This window comes from Neltuma alba, unplaced genomic scaffold (genome assembly GCF_004799145.2).
Source record: "Neltuma alba isolate B1F8T4 unplaced genomic scaffold, ASM479914v2 tig00003626_pilon, whole genome shotgun sequence".
Classification (NCBI taxonomy): domain Eukaryota; kingdom Viridiplantae; phylum Streptophyta; class Magnoliopsida; order Fabales; family Fabaceae; genus Neltuma; species Neltuma alba.
This window is the reverse complement of record NW_021633359.1, coordinates 28,408-42,814: the sequence shown is the minus strand read 5'-3', so window position 1 is coordinate 42,814 and position 14,407 is coordinate 28,408. Positions and strand designations below refer to the sequence as shown.

The window sequence follows — 14,407 nt, the reverse complement described above, 5'->3', positions numbered from 1 at the left end:
ATATTATCTTTTCTAAAATATCATTCTTAATTAAGTGTATTGGCTAGAACCATCATTATTAGAAGGATTATCTTGAGAAAAAAATACATAAATATGAGAGATAAATGGATAGTTAGGATCTTATATCTAGAATCAAAATAAAAGTAAAATGAAGTCTTATATTAAGAATTAGAGGTAGTATATTAAATGAGAGTGCTGAGTGCCTCTGCTGGAATCCGGAGTCTTTCATTCTAAGCCTGCCCACAGTTTTTTTTTTCAAAAAAAAAAACAAGATCTTGTAAATAAGATAGAGATAGTACTTCCTCCGTTCCTTATTATAAGAGACATTTGATGTTTATAGCATGTTCCTGTATATAAGAAACACTTTAAAGTTGTCTCTATTTTTTTGTATTGATTTCCTATTTTACCTATATTTATTGTCTCCAACTCACACTTTCTCTCCTTTCCACTTCTATTTCTTTGAATAATTTATCATTGTTCTCTCTCATACTCTCTCTCCTTATTAATAAGGACTTTTTTGGAAAAAAAATTATATTTTTTACACATTGATTGTTCTTAACTAATTTTAACTGTTTTTTTATCAACGTAATTCAGTTATTTGTCTCTTATAATAAGGAAAAGAGGGAGTAATAATTTTGTAAAAAAACCTGCTCATAAGTCTAATTATCCGTGTGACCCAGTCTCGCGTACAACCGTCTCCTCATTGCAGAGCACAAGGAGCAAAGCCCACCTTATCGGCAAAACTGAGCACCTGTTCGTCCTCTCCGATCTCTAACTGCTCTCCACAGGCAGCTGAACACCTGTTTTACCAACGTCTCACTGGTTCTTTGACATTTCAATTTGAGCTAGGACCTGTTCAATAACTTTGTATAGTTCCTCTTGTTCTTTCACTTGTTGGTTTCTTCTTCACCTTCCTGCGCGCCGGTTAAACTGATTGCCCTGATATTACTCAATTTCTTTAATAATAATAACAACCATTCATATCCAACATGAATGACGTGAAAACCAAATGCCGATATAAAAGGGTCCGAGGATTCAATAAATTTAATTGGATTCCATATGATGAGAACTAATCATGACTATAGCATGGAAACTTCCGTGGGATGAATCATTCCCCATGCTCATGCATCTGGTATCATCTGAAGAAACTGTATTATTGACTGTGAACATGAAACAGAAGAAAGAGACGCTAGAAGTCCAGCCCGAATATCATTTAACGTCCAAGGTGACCTTTCTTTGACCCATTTCAAGTGCTCCAAGGCTATTGGAATCTCCCTTGCATCAGCTAAATATTTTATCAAAGTCAAATGCGATTCTGCGCCTTGTATTTCGGGACTAAGACTGCAAATAAACTTTGACGCAGTCATAAGATGTCCTGCATTGAAATTAACATTCAGCTGCTTAGCATGTTAGCTTGCAATATTTAAAGACACTATCAATTGTTCAGGTTGAGAATACCTTTACTGCAGAGGGATAACATAAACGTATTTAATATGTCTCTAGCAAGCGTAGTGTCTTGTTTGATAGACTGGTTGAAGAGCTCAAAAGCTGCTTCAAGCTTGGCTTCTTTGCAAAGTCCTTCGAGAAGAGACGTAAAAGTTGCAGCATCAGGTTCCAATTCTTTTCCCAACATGTGGTAAAATAACCTCTGAGCCTCTTCAATTTGTCCAACCTCACAAAATTTTCGTATAAGAATATTGTATGTCTTCAAATTCCCACAACACTGACTAGCAAACATCTCATCCCAGAGCTTTTTAGCAGGGCGCAGTAGATCCTGTTTACAACATGCTTCCATCAAAAAATTATAAGATGAGACATCGGGGACTATTCCTTTCTTCTTCATGTCCTGCAAAACTCCATAGCCTTCTTTAACTCTCCCAGCCCTGCATAAGATTGACAGCACCGCATTGTAACCCTCTAAATCTTTAAAACAGTTGTGACAATTCAAAACCTGGAATACCTCCAACAGCTCATCAAACTTGCCATGTTTACAGAGACTCCTACCCAAATTACTCACAGTCAAAAGAGATGGGAATTTCTCTTTTCCAACCATGAAGTTGAAAAACATAATTGCCGAATCAGGATCAATGGTTGAAACAGACCCTATCAATATATTGAGAACGTCATCCTCAATAGGAAAATTACCACCAACAATTATTTCCCCCAACTCTTTTGCTTCAGAGATCAGCCTCTCTAAGATCAGGGCAAGAATTGTGTCCTTGTAATCATTAGCCCTTGGAGCCACTCCTAATTTCCTCTTCTTTTTCAGGACCTTTTCCTCATCAGCCACATTTCCCATCGATTGAAATGCTACCGCAACAATTCTATACGCCATAAAATCAGATTTCCATCCCCTGTTCCTCAGTTCATCCAGCATCCAGAAAGCCTCAGACACCATAGATGCATGACAGAGCCCATGGATGATAAGAACAGCTACCACAGAACCATTAATGCCCGAACTGCATTTTTGAACCTCATCTAGTATGCTCAATACTTTCTTCAACTCACCCACTTTACAGAGCCTCCATATAAAGACCCCAAAACCAAGTGTACTTAAAGGGATGCTTTTCCGAGTCATTTCCCCAAACACTTTCTCTGCACTATCCAAGTACCCATCAGATGCCAGAGCAGCCAAGAGCGAGTTACATGTCTCGCTTCCAATTTCCGGAACAAGATACGATACTTGGCCAAAAAGTAGAAAAGCATTGTGGATCTTCTTCCCAACGATCTGGGAAGCAATTATGGAGCGATAAACAGAAGGGTCAACGGAAAATTTCAGGTCTTGGATCTGTTTCAAGAGGGAATCAATGGCACTGAATTGACGGGAAAGAGAGAGGGATTTGAGAATGGATTGGTAGGTGATGGGAGTGTGGGCGAAGCCAGGCTGCTGGGAAGCCCAGTTGAAGAATCCCAAAGCGAGCGAATGGTGATTGAGAAGGAAGGGATCGATGACAGCGGCGACGAGTGAGGGAGAGAGAAGACTGCGGCAACCGAGTTTGTGGAGGGTGTGCTCCAGAGAAGGACTCCATGAACGCGTTGGCCTGGTGTGGTTTGAGGCGGAGATCAGAGCTCTGCTTATTCGAACAGCCAAATCTGCTGCTGCCTGGGGTTTCATCAAACGGATGGTGACCCTCCCCAATTTTCGAAGATGACGTTGTTAAATACTCCCTCTTTCAAAATTTCCCTCTGTTTTCTCGGATGGTCTTCCAACATGTTGCTCCAAGTGAATCGGTTTTGTTTTGTGAATAACTAAGTAATCATGAAAGTGTTCATTACTGTGCAAATTAGTTTGTTGTGTCTTATATCTAAAGTCTGAATAATAAATACTATATCTCAAATTCTTAATATAAGAGTTAATTGATTAATTTAAGTAGATTAAAAAATTAGTTATGTTAGTTATTTGTAATAAATAGATGTTGTAGTGTATTAACTAGAACTACTATTATTATAAACACTATATGAGAAAAAAAAATATAAGAAACAAACTAAATTAAAACTAAAATAAAAATCAAGCTAGGTGAGGTATTACCTACAACAATAAACCTAGACAGGATTGTGGGAAACTGTGAATCACACATTGACATCCCCTGTCGAGAAAAAACAGACTAGCGTGAATGTTTGTGGATATGCATATACACACACATTTAAGCATAAATAGATTAGACCGAGCCAAAACCGACTGGTTGAATAGAATTCTAGATCTACTCATTTTAAGTTGAAGCTGGTTGAGTTGGACTTAACTACGTTGAAGCTGGTTTAGTTGAATTTAACCTAGCTTCTTCCAGACTAAAAATGAGATTTCTTACTCTTGAAAAGAAGGCCAATTCTTCAATTAAATATCTTGAAAAACTCAAATCCACTTGATTATGTTTGTTATAGCCAATTATTCGATCAAATCTTGATATTTGTATATTTTTTTCACATTTCATTTACTTAAATATAACGGGCTGTAATTATATTCACGATAGTCCTAAGTTTTGAAATTTAATTGAAAAATTGGTGATAATATAGACAAGGCTTAGCAAAACATGCATATCAACGTCACTGTCAATAATTTTTTCTCCCGCCTTTGCCCCAACGAGATTCACTCGATTTTTGCTCAGTTTTGAAGCCCTCCCTCTTTAATTTTCCATTCATGGAGTTAACCACAACTACAAGCACAGAATCGTCTGAACACCCATATCCGAAAATGACACTGTTGTATTCCCCTAGACAACCATTACAACTTTCTGGGGGCAGATCACAATTAAGTTCGATTTCTAAGTAGGAAACACGGTATATAATGCTATACACAGATATTTACACATGTATACATCTTTCCCACCATTATATACATATTTACATCCTTCTCACCAAATTTATCTAAGACTACTCTTTGCTCCATATGTACAACCTAAAGTTTTCTTCTTCATTAACCTCTGATAATCTAGATTACTCCACGTACGCAAGAGCCATGTAACGTACTTTGTACATTCATATACACAAGACTATGTGCAGGATGAATTTACCCGCCCCTCTTCACTTTGCTGGGAGGAAGATGCATATTTACCATGTCATTGACATCTACATTTGCTTTGACTGGGCTGATGATGATTAATGCTGAGAATATAGGAAGATAAGACTTAAGAATAAGATCTGATCAACTTAAAATTCTGAAAAGATCGAGCTTTAAAGAAATTCCCGAAGAGGAATCCGAACGTAGTCTGATGAGGGGCCTTCGGTGGAAGAGTGGAGTCGTGTTTCACCCGAAGTGCTGTCTGGCCGATCTGCCTGCGAATTGAATCGATGATCTTGGGGTCAACTGGGTTACCGGTGACATCAGTGACATAGAAAGTGTCTTTGGCCTTTCCTCCTTCTGTTGATATTTCTGCTCTCTTGATGCATAAACTGTTCTCCCGGAATATCCTCGTTATCTCTGAAAGGAGTCCTACACGATCTTCTGTGCATAACTCCAGCTCCATCCCCTGCACACGGACATTTTACTTCGCCATATAATATAACCGAAAAGGAACTGTTAGAAGTACAGGCTCATGGCGGTTGACACACACCTCAGATACTCGCCTTTCAATGGCTGCTTCAAGACACTGTACAAGACGTTCTCGCTCAGCCTCTGAGCTTATAGGATGACCGTCAACATGTCGAATGTAAAACTCCTAGATAAGAGAGGAAGAAGTTTCATCAAGATTAAAAAAGGGTAAGAAAGGGAAGTTGAAAATGAATCCCAAGTGGGTCTAACCTGATAGGCTTCTGTACCATCTGTGCGGACCACACCGTGAAAAACTACATACTGCATATCTGTTAAGGTGCAAACAATATCAAACAACAGTTTGGGCCTATCTTTTCCCCTCATGGTAACAACAGTGTAGTCTTTCTCAATGCAATCTAACACGGTTACATGGGGAAATGAGCTCCTATCTCTGATTTCCCCTTTTCCTGCTTTTTCAACCCTTTCATAGTCCCTGTCAGCAAACATAATCTGATGCAACCTTCTGTCCCTATTTGTAATTCCAGGCGGTGAAAGTGTTGTTCGTGCTGTCTTCAGATCACTGTCCCCCCTAAGGACATTGCAAAGCAAGTCCCTTATTGTAGAGAGACGGGAAGAATCCTTGATAGCACGCCCACTGCAATCATCAGTCACATGGACTACAGCTGCAGCCCTGGTATTATGTGTCCATATCTCGGCATTTACAACATTACAGTGCAGGTCTGCAAGAACTGCACAAACTTCAGACAGTAAACCAGGCCTGTCTGTGCCCGTGAGTTCAATTGAGGTGTGCTCTTCAGAAGGAACGACCCCAACAGACCCTCTCAATGAAGGCACAAATCCGGGATTGTTTTCAAGTTTCTGCAGATTGGGAAAGTAAAATATCAGTAACTACATGAACTTTAGACAGTCAAACATCAAGGGACTAAATATATTATTGATAAAAGGTATGAGAGTATTTATCATCCGACCCAAAGGAAGAATTTAAGCAAGCGTATGCATGTTTCAGACTTCAGAGTCCAGAAACCAGTGTCTCCCAGAAGAATCCAGAAAATTCATGGTACTTTCAATATCAGAGTTCAGAAAAGCAGATTACTGAAGAGGATCATATTTAACATAGGAAAACATTAAAGGAACAGTTTTCTCCTCCGTTTTACTTGACCTAGTAGATAGCTCATGCAATCAGCCAACGATAGAGTGCTGCTTAATTGGGTTGAGGATTTCTTTTTTATTTTTCGGTTTTTTATGCAGAAAGAGCAGAGATCCATTCTCAGATACCAAGGAAACGGTAACAACTTACATAAAATGGAACAGCTAAATTTAAATAAAGTCAAGTCTCTGAGTCCCTACCCTTTGAATGTAATCAATGACTTCCCTATCTCTGATTTTGTTTCCATTGTGATCAATCACGTTAAACACTGAAAACATAAAGCAGAGCAGTTAGTTACTAATCTGATAATGATAACAACAAAAATTCAAGCCTTTTACATTTTAACCTCTCTCTGGTGAAAGAGAAGATTACCATCCATGAACCACACCCCATCAGATGAGATGTAGGCTTTCCTTATTATAAGGTTGAGATCCGTCAGAACTTGGACAACATCGAGGAGAATCCCGTGTTTGTTAACACTATCAACCTGAAAAAATTATTCAAATCATACTAAGATAATACTACAAAATTAATCTGGTAGACTCAAAATTTTGAATTTCATCTCCGCACAGATTTGGGGGGAAACGGAAGAAAGGGAAAAGTAAAATGTAACAAAGGATTCTACAACTCCATGCCAATCGAATTTTGTGAAGCCTAAACACAAAAGAAAACAAGCTTTACCTTGATAACGGTGGCGTCTTGACTAGCGTCGTTGTCGATTACAACCCTGCATGAAGCAGGCACAACAAGAGTTAGTGGCGGCCAGTCCCTCCATCATCAATACACATACGAACTCTTGAATAGGAATATAAAACGTAGACATAATAAATATAAGTACGGCCACTTGCAAGTAATCAACCCAAAACGGTCATTAGAATCCCAAATTTTAAGAACGTTGAATACAAATGGAGCAGAAATACAGAAATCGTTTTGAAACTGGACAGACTAAATCCACGAGAACTGGAAAAGAACCATTAAGCAAATCTCTAACAGACTTCTTTGTGTTTTTCACTTTTTTTGAGGGCAGGGGAATAAGAACCGGAGCGAAACTCCATTTGAAAATTAAAACCACGGTTGCAAAATATAAGGGAAAAACGAAAAGAACAACAGACTCCTCAATCCCTAAGACAGTCCCAAATTTGTTGGTGGCGACTCCGACGGTCCCCTGAGAACATATAGAACAACCAATATACTTGTCCAAAAAGCGAAGTAAAAACTCGTACAAATTAAACATAAATACCTTGGGGGATTCATACGCCAGATAAGCTTTGCATATTCATCTTCCATTTCTGAAAAATTTAAGAAATACGTACACCAAAAAACTGTTGGGAAATCTCGGAGCAGGCTCGGCAGTTTTAGTACCTCGCCAGAAATAACATACTTGTTCAGGGGAAGATAAGAAAAAGAGAAACTCGGCTCGAATCAGAAAATACTGCAAGTATAGGAGCCCTCGCCCCGCTCCTCCAAAAAGCACGGAAATGCCAGAGAGATAAAAGGGAGTGAACGAGGAAAAGGTACTATATAAGAGGGAAAGCTTAATAGACGAAGGAAGAGACCCTGATTGTGTAGAGAATCCGCGGAGGAATGTGGACTGTTCTGTGTGACGTGGCAGGCGGTGATTGGGGTTAGAGTATCCGCTCATGTCTTTTGACCTTTTCGGGCCTCACTCGATTTTCTGGTATCAACTCGTACGGAGACGAGTTTCTCTCGATCAGCAAGTGAAAGAATTGGCGGTCGATGACGTGTCTCTACACGTGTCGCCTCCACAATCGGGCTTAGATCTGCCGCTATTATTGCCGGCAATCTTAGCTTCATCGCTTCACCGACTGAATTTCCGCCCGCTTACTCGCACCCGTCCTCAACTTATTGAGGGGAATCCCCCCCCCCCCGGGGGGATCGCTGGCCAAAAGAGTGAAATAAATTACGCTTCATTTTATCCTTTAATCGCCGAAGCTAGTTTTAGGTGACAGTTTGATGTGATTTGGGATCAAGAGATCTTGGCTTGTCATGTTTAAATAACTTTCTAATGATAATTAAATGTATTGTAAAGAATCTAGAATAAGTTTTAATATTTACAGGTTACTTTTTAAACTGTCCTATTAAGAGAAATTTTGTTAGAAAGTATTCTTCAATAGAAATAACTATAAGAGCATTTTTAAAAAATCCAATGCACAATATTTTTATAAATAATTAATTTTATTTTTTAATCTTTATAAAACAACTATCGAATAACGAGTATTATCATTTTAGGTTTTACATAAAATATAGTGATAATAATGATTCATTGCACTAAGTCAAGATAAAATTTCTTTGGTTGTCATGTGAGTGAACAGTGGAGGAACGTCGGCTAGAAGAGAGAGGGAGAGGCGATGTGATTTAAATGGAGGGGAGGCAGAGGCACAATGGAAAAGGAACGAGCTGGCGATGAGGTAAGAGGCGGATTTGTAAAGAGAAGAGCAACGAGGATGGGTCACGTGGGAAGCGATTGGTGGGGGCTGTGTGAGCAAAAACATACATTGCACAGTGAGGAATATGAGTAAGATAAGAAAGTATGAAAGCAATAAATTGGATACAATGAGAGGGTAAAAAACCTTATCTCAAATGACCAATTTGGAAAATGACGGAAACTAAAGAGTGATAGGGAAGCCGTCAACGTGGTGTTCCCCGGTGTACCAATTCTGGATATCCCGTCCACATCCTCCTCCCTATTTTCCATCCCCACTCCGCTTCATCACATTAAATTAAATAAAATAAAATTGTCCATTTGCAGGGGTGGAAAGAAAACACACACGGAAAATTGAAAATTGTATGAGGTAATTAAGTCCAACATGCGAGGCCTGCGTGACACGGCGCACAATGTTGATCTCTGGGGATTTGCTGGGCCTAAGTGGGGTTTGTGTTGACTTTTACGAGGGAATCCACAGTCTGGATGGGATATTCTTTCGGAAGAATCTCAGCAAATATCTCCTCCCGACCTCCCCCCGGGAAGGAAAAAAAAAAAAAGTATTGCCTTTTTTCTTTTTTAAAATTGTTCGAGGGGATAGGACGTGGGGCGTGTTTGGTTGCTAGGACAGTGACGGTGCGTGGAAGTTGGAGGAAGGAATAAATTAAAGAGGACTCTGTCTTGCGATCATGGGCCCCCATATTCCCATGCCCAGCATAGTCTCCGATTCCCTCCTATATTTATTTTTTATATTTACATATACTACTCACATAATAACTAATAATGCGTACAGGTGGCCTTCCTTCCCTTCCGCTGCTTACCATTCCAAGCCCCACCCTTTTTTCTTTTTAAACATCACCAAAGATGAGGACGCACTTCCCAAGAGTCAGATATTTGAAGGCGGGATTTTTTCTATGGCAGTGGGGATCCTTCTTTCCAAATATTACAATAAGAGATTAATTTGAATAAATTAAAAAATTAATTAAATTAATTATTATAATAAAATGTTTTTTTAAAAAATATTATTGTTAATTAAACATATTAACTATATCTATTATGAATTATTGTTAATTCTTGAGAATTGAAGTTTTAGATCTATAACTGAAATAAAAATAAAAAAACGACTTTATATATTAAGGATTGGAGGCGGTATATAAGTATTACTTTATTCATATTTACAAGTCATTTGTAAAAAAAAAATTATTTTTATAATTAATGATAATTTTTAAATTTTATTCCTGTTAAGTTAATAAATACAGAAGGAGCTAAAATAAATAGATGAGAAAAAATATAAAATATATTTTTAATACCCTTCATTTAGTAAGGATAAATATGAAAAAGTATCAATTTAATGTATTTTTAGCGCACAAGTAACTCGTTATAAATAAAAACGGAGTGATTTTGTTTTTTTGCGAAAATTTTCCCCCAAAATATTTTAGCGAAGAGAATGGACTGTGATTTTATCTGGAGCCATTGGACACGATCCTCATAATTCAATGCGCACTCGCCATCCGCGAAGATCACGATTTAATTATCCAGCCACTGACATCTCCCCAGAAAGGGACACGTCGCCTCGCCTACGTGTCTGTGCCACATCATCACCACCCCCTACTCCCCTGACGCGCACACTCATACTGACGTAAATTACTATAATACCCATGAGATCCTCTCTCATATCTTGTCTGCAAGTACGCCCTGTAATCTTTTGCACGGCATACAAATAATTAAATTTCGTCAATCAAAACCTGCTCAAAGCTAATAAACTAATGAAAAATACAACTTGTTTTTAAGAAGGGAGAATGGGTGAATGAGTAATTAATACAAAGATTTTTTTTTTGCCAACAATACAGTGAAATTAATCAATAGGAGGAAATTTAAAAAGTGTACTTAAAATTCCAGACAAGTTCTTAACATCTCCTATAAATAGTAAATAGAAGCATGTTATTTCTTCCAAACAAAAATTCTATTGTATATGTGACAGAAGGAAAGTATTTTTTATTAGCTGCTTTATAAGCTTGTAATAGTGATTTAGAAAAAACATGTCATATTTCTTATAATGAACTAACTTACTTAACTTTTTTAATTTAATCAAATTAGTTAAATAGGTATTATATTAAAGACCATAAAAATACTTTCATATATGTCTTGTATTGACAAAAGTGATATGAAGATGTTCACGGTATGGAAATTGATACTCTTTGATCCATGTTATAAAAACGCATTCAATCATCTCACTAAAATTAAAAAAAAAAAGCGGCTGGTCCATTAAATTTTTTCAGGAGTATAAAAAATATAAGTTTATCTATGTCTAAAATTTTGAATTCATCTTGAGAAAAAAGGAAAATTGCATCAAATTTGAAATATGAGTAACGTTGTAAAATGTATTTAATATCTCATCAAGTAATTTATAATAATAATAATGAGTGTGTTATGTGATTGATGAAAAAAAAGAATTACTTCACAGTTTTAATAACCCAACTAGCCTTCAACAATTTACAATACATTTAATTCAGTTTAAAATAAATCATATTTAATGCTGGAGGGAGTATACGTGTACACAGAGAGAGAGAGAGAGGACAATATAGAAAGAGTGAAGGAATTTGATTTAATAAGAGATTTATAATTAAGAAATTGAAAAAGGGAAAAGGAAAAGGAAAGTGGGAAGTGGGAAGGCGCACATGGCTTGGAGATGAGGTGTAAGTTGGGGGATAGAATAAGAAAGTAAGAAACAGAATTAAGAATTAAAAATGCGTTAGGACTTAAGAACAACATGTGTTGGATCTAACAAACTGGGGCGGCGGGCTTATCTATCAATCATCAAAAAGGGGCCTTCCCTATTCTGCCGCATCCTCCCTCCCTCCTACTTGCTTCCTGCCTCTGCTTTCGAATAACATGTGGCTCTCCCACTTTTCTTCTGATTCCCTTCACATTTCTTCCCCACTCACCCACTTCCCCTTATTCTCATTCCCCTCTTCATTCTCTCATCACACTTGCGTCATCCCATTTCCCCAGCCTTCGTCCAGTAGGTACCATATTTCTTTATTCCAATCTAAACCACCATATATTCTCCTACAATCACTCTCCAAAATCAACTCAGTATCTCTGGAGACTTGAAATACTTACCAGCAGGTACAATGTTTAGTGTCACTGATTCCTAATCTATTCACGCACAGCTGGTCCTTCCTTCTGTTGTCTATTGGCCAGATTCCAACTTTAATTTAAAGGTTCAGCGTTTGGGAGCCTTTATTCTTTTATGTATATTATATTGACATGACAGTTTTATATTTTAAGCACTGTTTGGTTAGACAGAAGAGGAAAGATTCTTTTTCTCTCCTGCCAAGATCAAGATGGGTATCTCTTGTATTTTTGCTGCTATCAGCTGATCATAATTATTTCTTTATCTGGAACCAGACCGCACGCAAAATTCAGATATTTTTAAATAATAATAATAATAATCTTACCTGATACGCATGCTAAGTTACCGATAAAGAAGTCTGTCAACTTACTGTATCGTTCTGCTTCTTTTTAGTAGTATTACAAAATTATATTTGCTCTATAATCTTTATAAATACGAACCCGACCTTGAGCTATCAAGCACAGATGCAATATGTGATTCACGACGTACTTGAATAAGATTCATCAACACACGTCTCCATTCTTATTATCTGTAGGCATAATATGTGAATGGTATATATCTGACGTGAAGAGATTTGGTCGAGATTTGGATAAAGAATATGTACTTTCTTATCTCAAATCCTTGTAAGACCGAACTAGCTGACGTTGTTCTCAAGTTTCTTATCTAACTTCACTTTTCTTGGATTTACGCATCAACTCGCTGATATTAATGGGCTTGGTCTGAACCTTTTCTTTACTGACATTTCCAATCCAGACGAGAGCCTAGTTGGGCTTGAGCCCAATCTGCGCATGACATTTTAGTCCTAACTTCGTTTTTCAAGCCGTTCTTTTAGACCAACTTCAATCCAGTAATCCGATGCCGATTAAGAAAGCAGACATGTACTTGATTTAACACATGGAAAAACAAAAACTTTCTCTCAAGTGTTGGATCGTGTAATAGGTAAGAACCGTTATTTTTAATTCCAGAAGGCTGCAGATATATCTTTTTATCGTCCACTTTTCATGCTTGCGTTTGCGTGAGCCTCTCAGTAACTCTAATTGCCCATGTCTCTCTGGGAGATGGGTTAGAATAATGAATGTGCTACGACTCAAAAATGAGCAGCAAAGAACCGCATTTAATTGTTTAACTCTTCTCAGAGGGGTCAAGGGTATACTTTTTCATGCATATTGATGCTTCCTTTTCGCTTTTTCAGCGTGTGAGATGATCATTATGCGCTGAACCAACTTCATTTTTATATTACATACTGACGACAACTGTTTTTTTCCCCTTCCTATCACTTTGGCTTTGTTGGCTTTCATTGCATGGTGTTACCTTTGTTTTCTTGACCTTAAAGCTCTCTCTCTCTTTCCTGACTTTTTAACATGTGGTTTTTTTTTTTTGTTTTCCAAAACCTAAACTAGGAGAGGTTGGCACGACAAGGAGGCTTATGCATGCATGTGATACAAGGCAGACACAACAGTTTCACACGCGTGAAAGTGGCCGGAGAGCAGAAAGATATGGCGAGCATTGGATACCCAATCAAGTTAAAGGGATAAGAGAATCTTGTAAGGTTTTTCTCTTGTTTCGCTTGAAATATGAAAAAAACATCTATGGACCGGAAACATGAAATCCAATTCCATTTTGAATATAGAGTTAGATTATGGTGGGTCACTATCAGACACATACGTGATGTACCAACTCAGTGTGAGCCTATGCAGTAAGAGCTAGCTGTTACTAATTTACTGCTTGCTCTTTCACCATCACAGTACATATGAAGTTTTGCAGAGGAAGTGAGGATGCAAGTCTGGTCGCTGTAGCCATATCATCACGAACGACATGGGTGGTGCAATTTAATGGCGTACAGGGCCTACTGAAAAAGACGGCACGCCCAAATAAAGAAAACACAGTTGAAAGCTTTTTTTTTTTTTTTGGTCCAAAAACACAGTTGAAAGCTTAAAGTTGAAGATTGATACACATGGCGGTCAAATTTTTGCAAAGAACCTCCACCTCAAGAACCCTTTTCTAGGCTGGCATGCAATGATGGTGTCTGATGCATTTTTAATTCTTGAACCTTTTTCCACTAGATTTCTTGGCTATTCTCAAGATCAATTTAAACTTCAGAAACACTTTCCTATTTTGAAAAAGTTGGATGTGTGCATGCTGTGTATTTCACGAAAAGAGGCTGTTGGTAATAATGATAGGAGTTGGTGGATGCGTAAGTGAAGGTGTTGGCATAAATTTCAAGCTCAGTGAGATTGGGATGACAAGAAATGAAGACCCTCACAGAACTATTAACACTGTCATAGTCGGTGACCAGAATAGTAAGCCCTTCACGAACCAAGAGACTGATCGTAGTAATGATAAGAGATATCTAATGTACTCGACACAGAATTAAGTCTTGGTTGGTGACTCCTCTAATTGCCAACAGTTCTTCGCATGGAGACTGAGCAGGTTGCAAGAGAAATGACACATGGTGACTAGATATGAGAAGAGACGATAATAACAAGTCTTATCTCATTAGTTCGGTTACATAAATTACAGTACAACATTGTGTTCTATCAAAAACTAGATTCTTGAAATTATGAGGAATTGAGAATTGAGAAATATTTAAAATTACTGGTCTGTTATTACGTGGAACAACAATAAATCAGGAGAATGATGCAAAGATATTCAAAATGTACATCTGCACTTGTTATTCTGATAGATTCACAAGCC

At 37.7% G+C, this 14,407-nt stretch overlaps 2 protein-coding genes across 2 annotated transcripts; both read right to left on the bottom strand.

Annotated features, from left to right (window-relative positions):
* Positions 1-925: 925 nt before the first annotated feature.
* On the bottom strand, positions 926-3,133 carry LOC114742060 (pentatricopeptide repeat-containing protein At5g14080-like). The gene is made up of 2 exons (XM_028930309.1): positions 1,459-3,133; positions 926-1,375 (listed from the first exon to the last, which is right to left on the bottom strand). Exons 1-2 carry the CDS (start codon positions 3,113-3,115, stop codon positions 1,122-1,124), a joined length of 1,911 nt encoding a protein of 636 aa, XP_028786142.1. The 5' UTR covers positions 3,116-3,133; the 3' UTR covers positions 926-1,121.
* Positions 3,134-4,182: 1,049 nt separating this feature from the next.
* On the bottom strand, positions 4,183-7,608 carry LOC114742061 (ACT domain-containing protein ACR6-like). The gene is made up of 7 exons (XM_028930311.1): positions 7,375-7,608; positions 6,816-6,861; positions 6,507-6,621; positions 6,335-6,402; positions 5,237-5,845; positions 5,049-5,153; positions 4,183-4,964 (listed from the first exon to the last, which is right to left on the bottom strand). The coding sequence occupies exons 1-7, from the start codon at positions 7,419-7,421 to the stop codon at positions 4,623-4,625; spliced, it is 1,332 nt and encodes a 443-aa protein (XP_028786144.1). The 5' UTR covers positions 7,422-7,608; the 3' UTR covers positions 4,183-4,622.
* Positions 7,609-14,407: the final 6,799 nt, after the last annotated feature.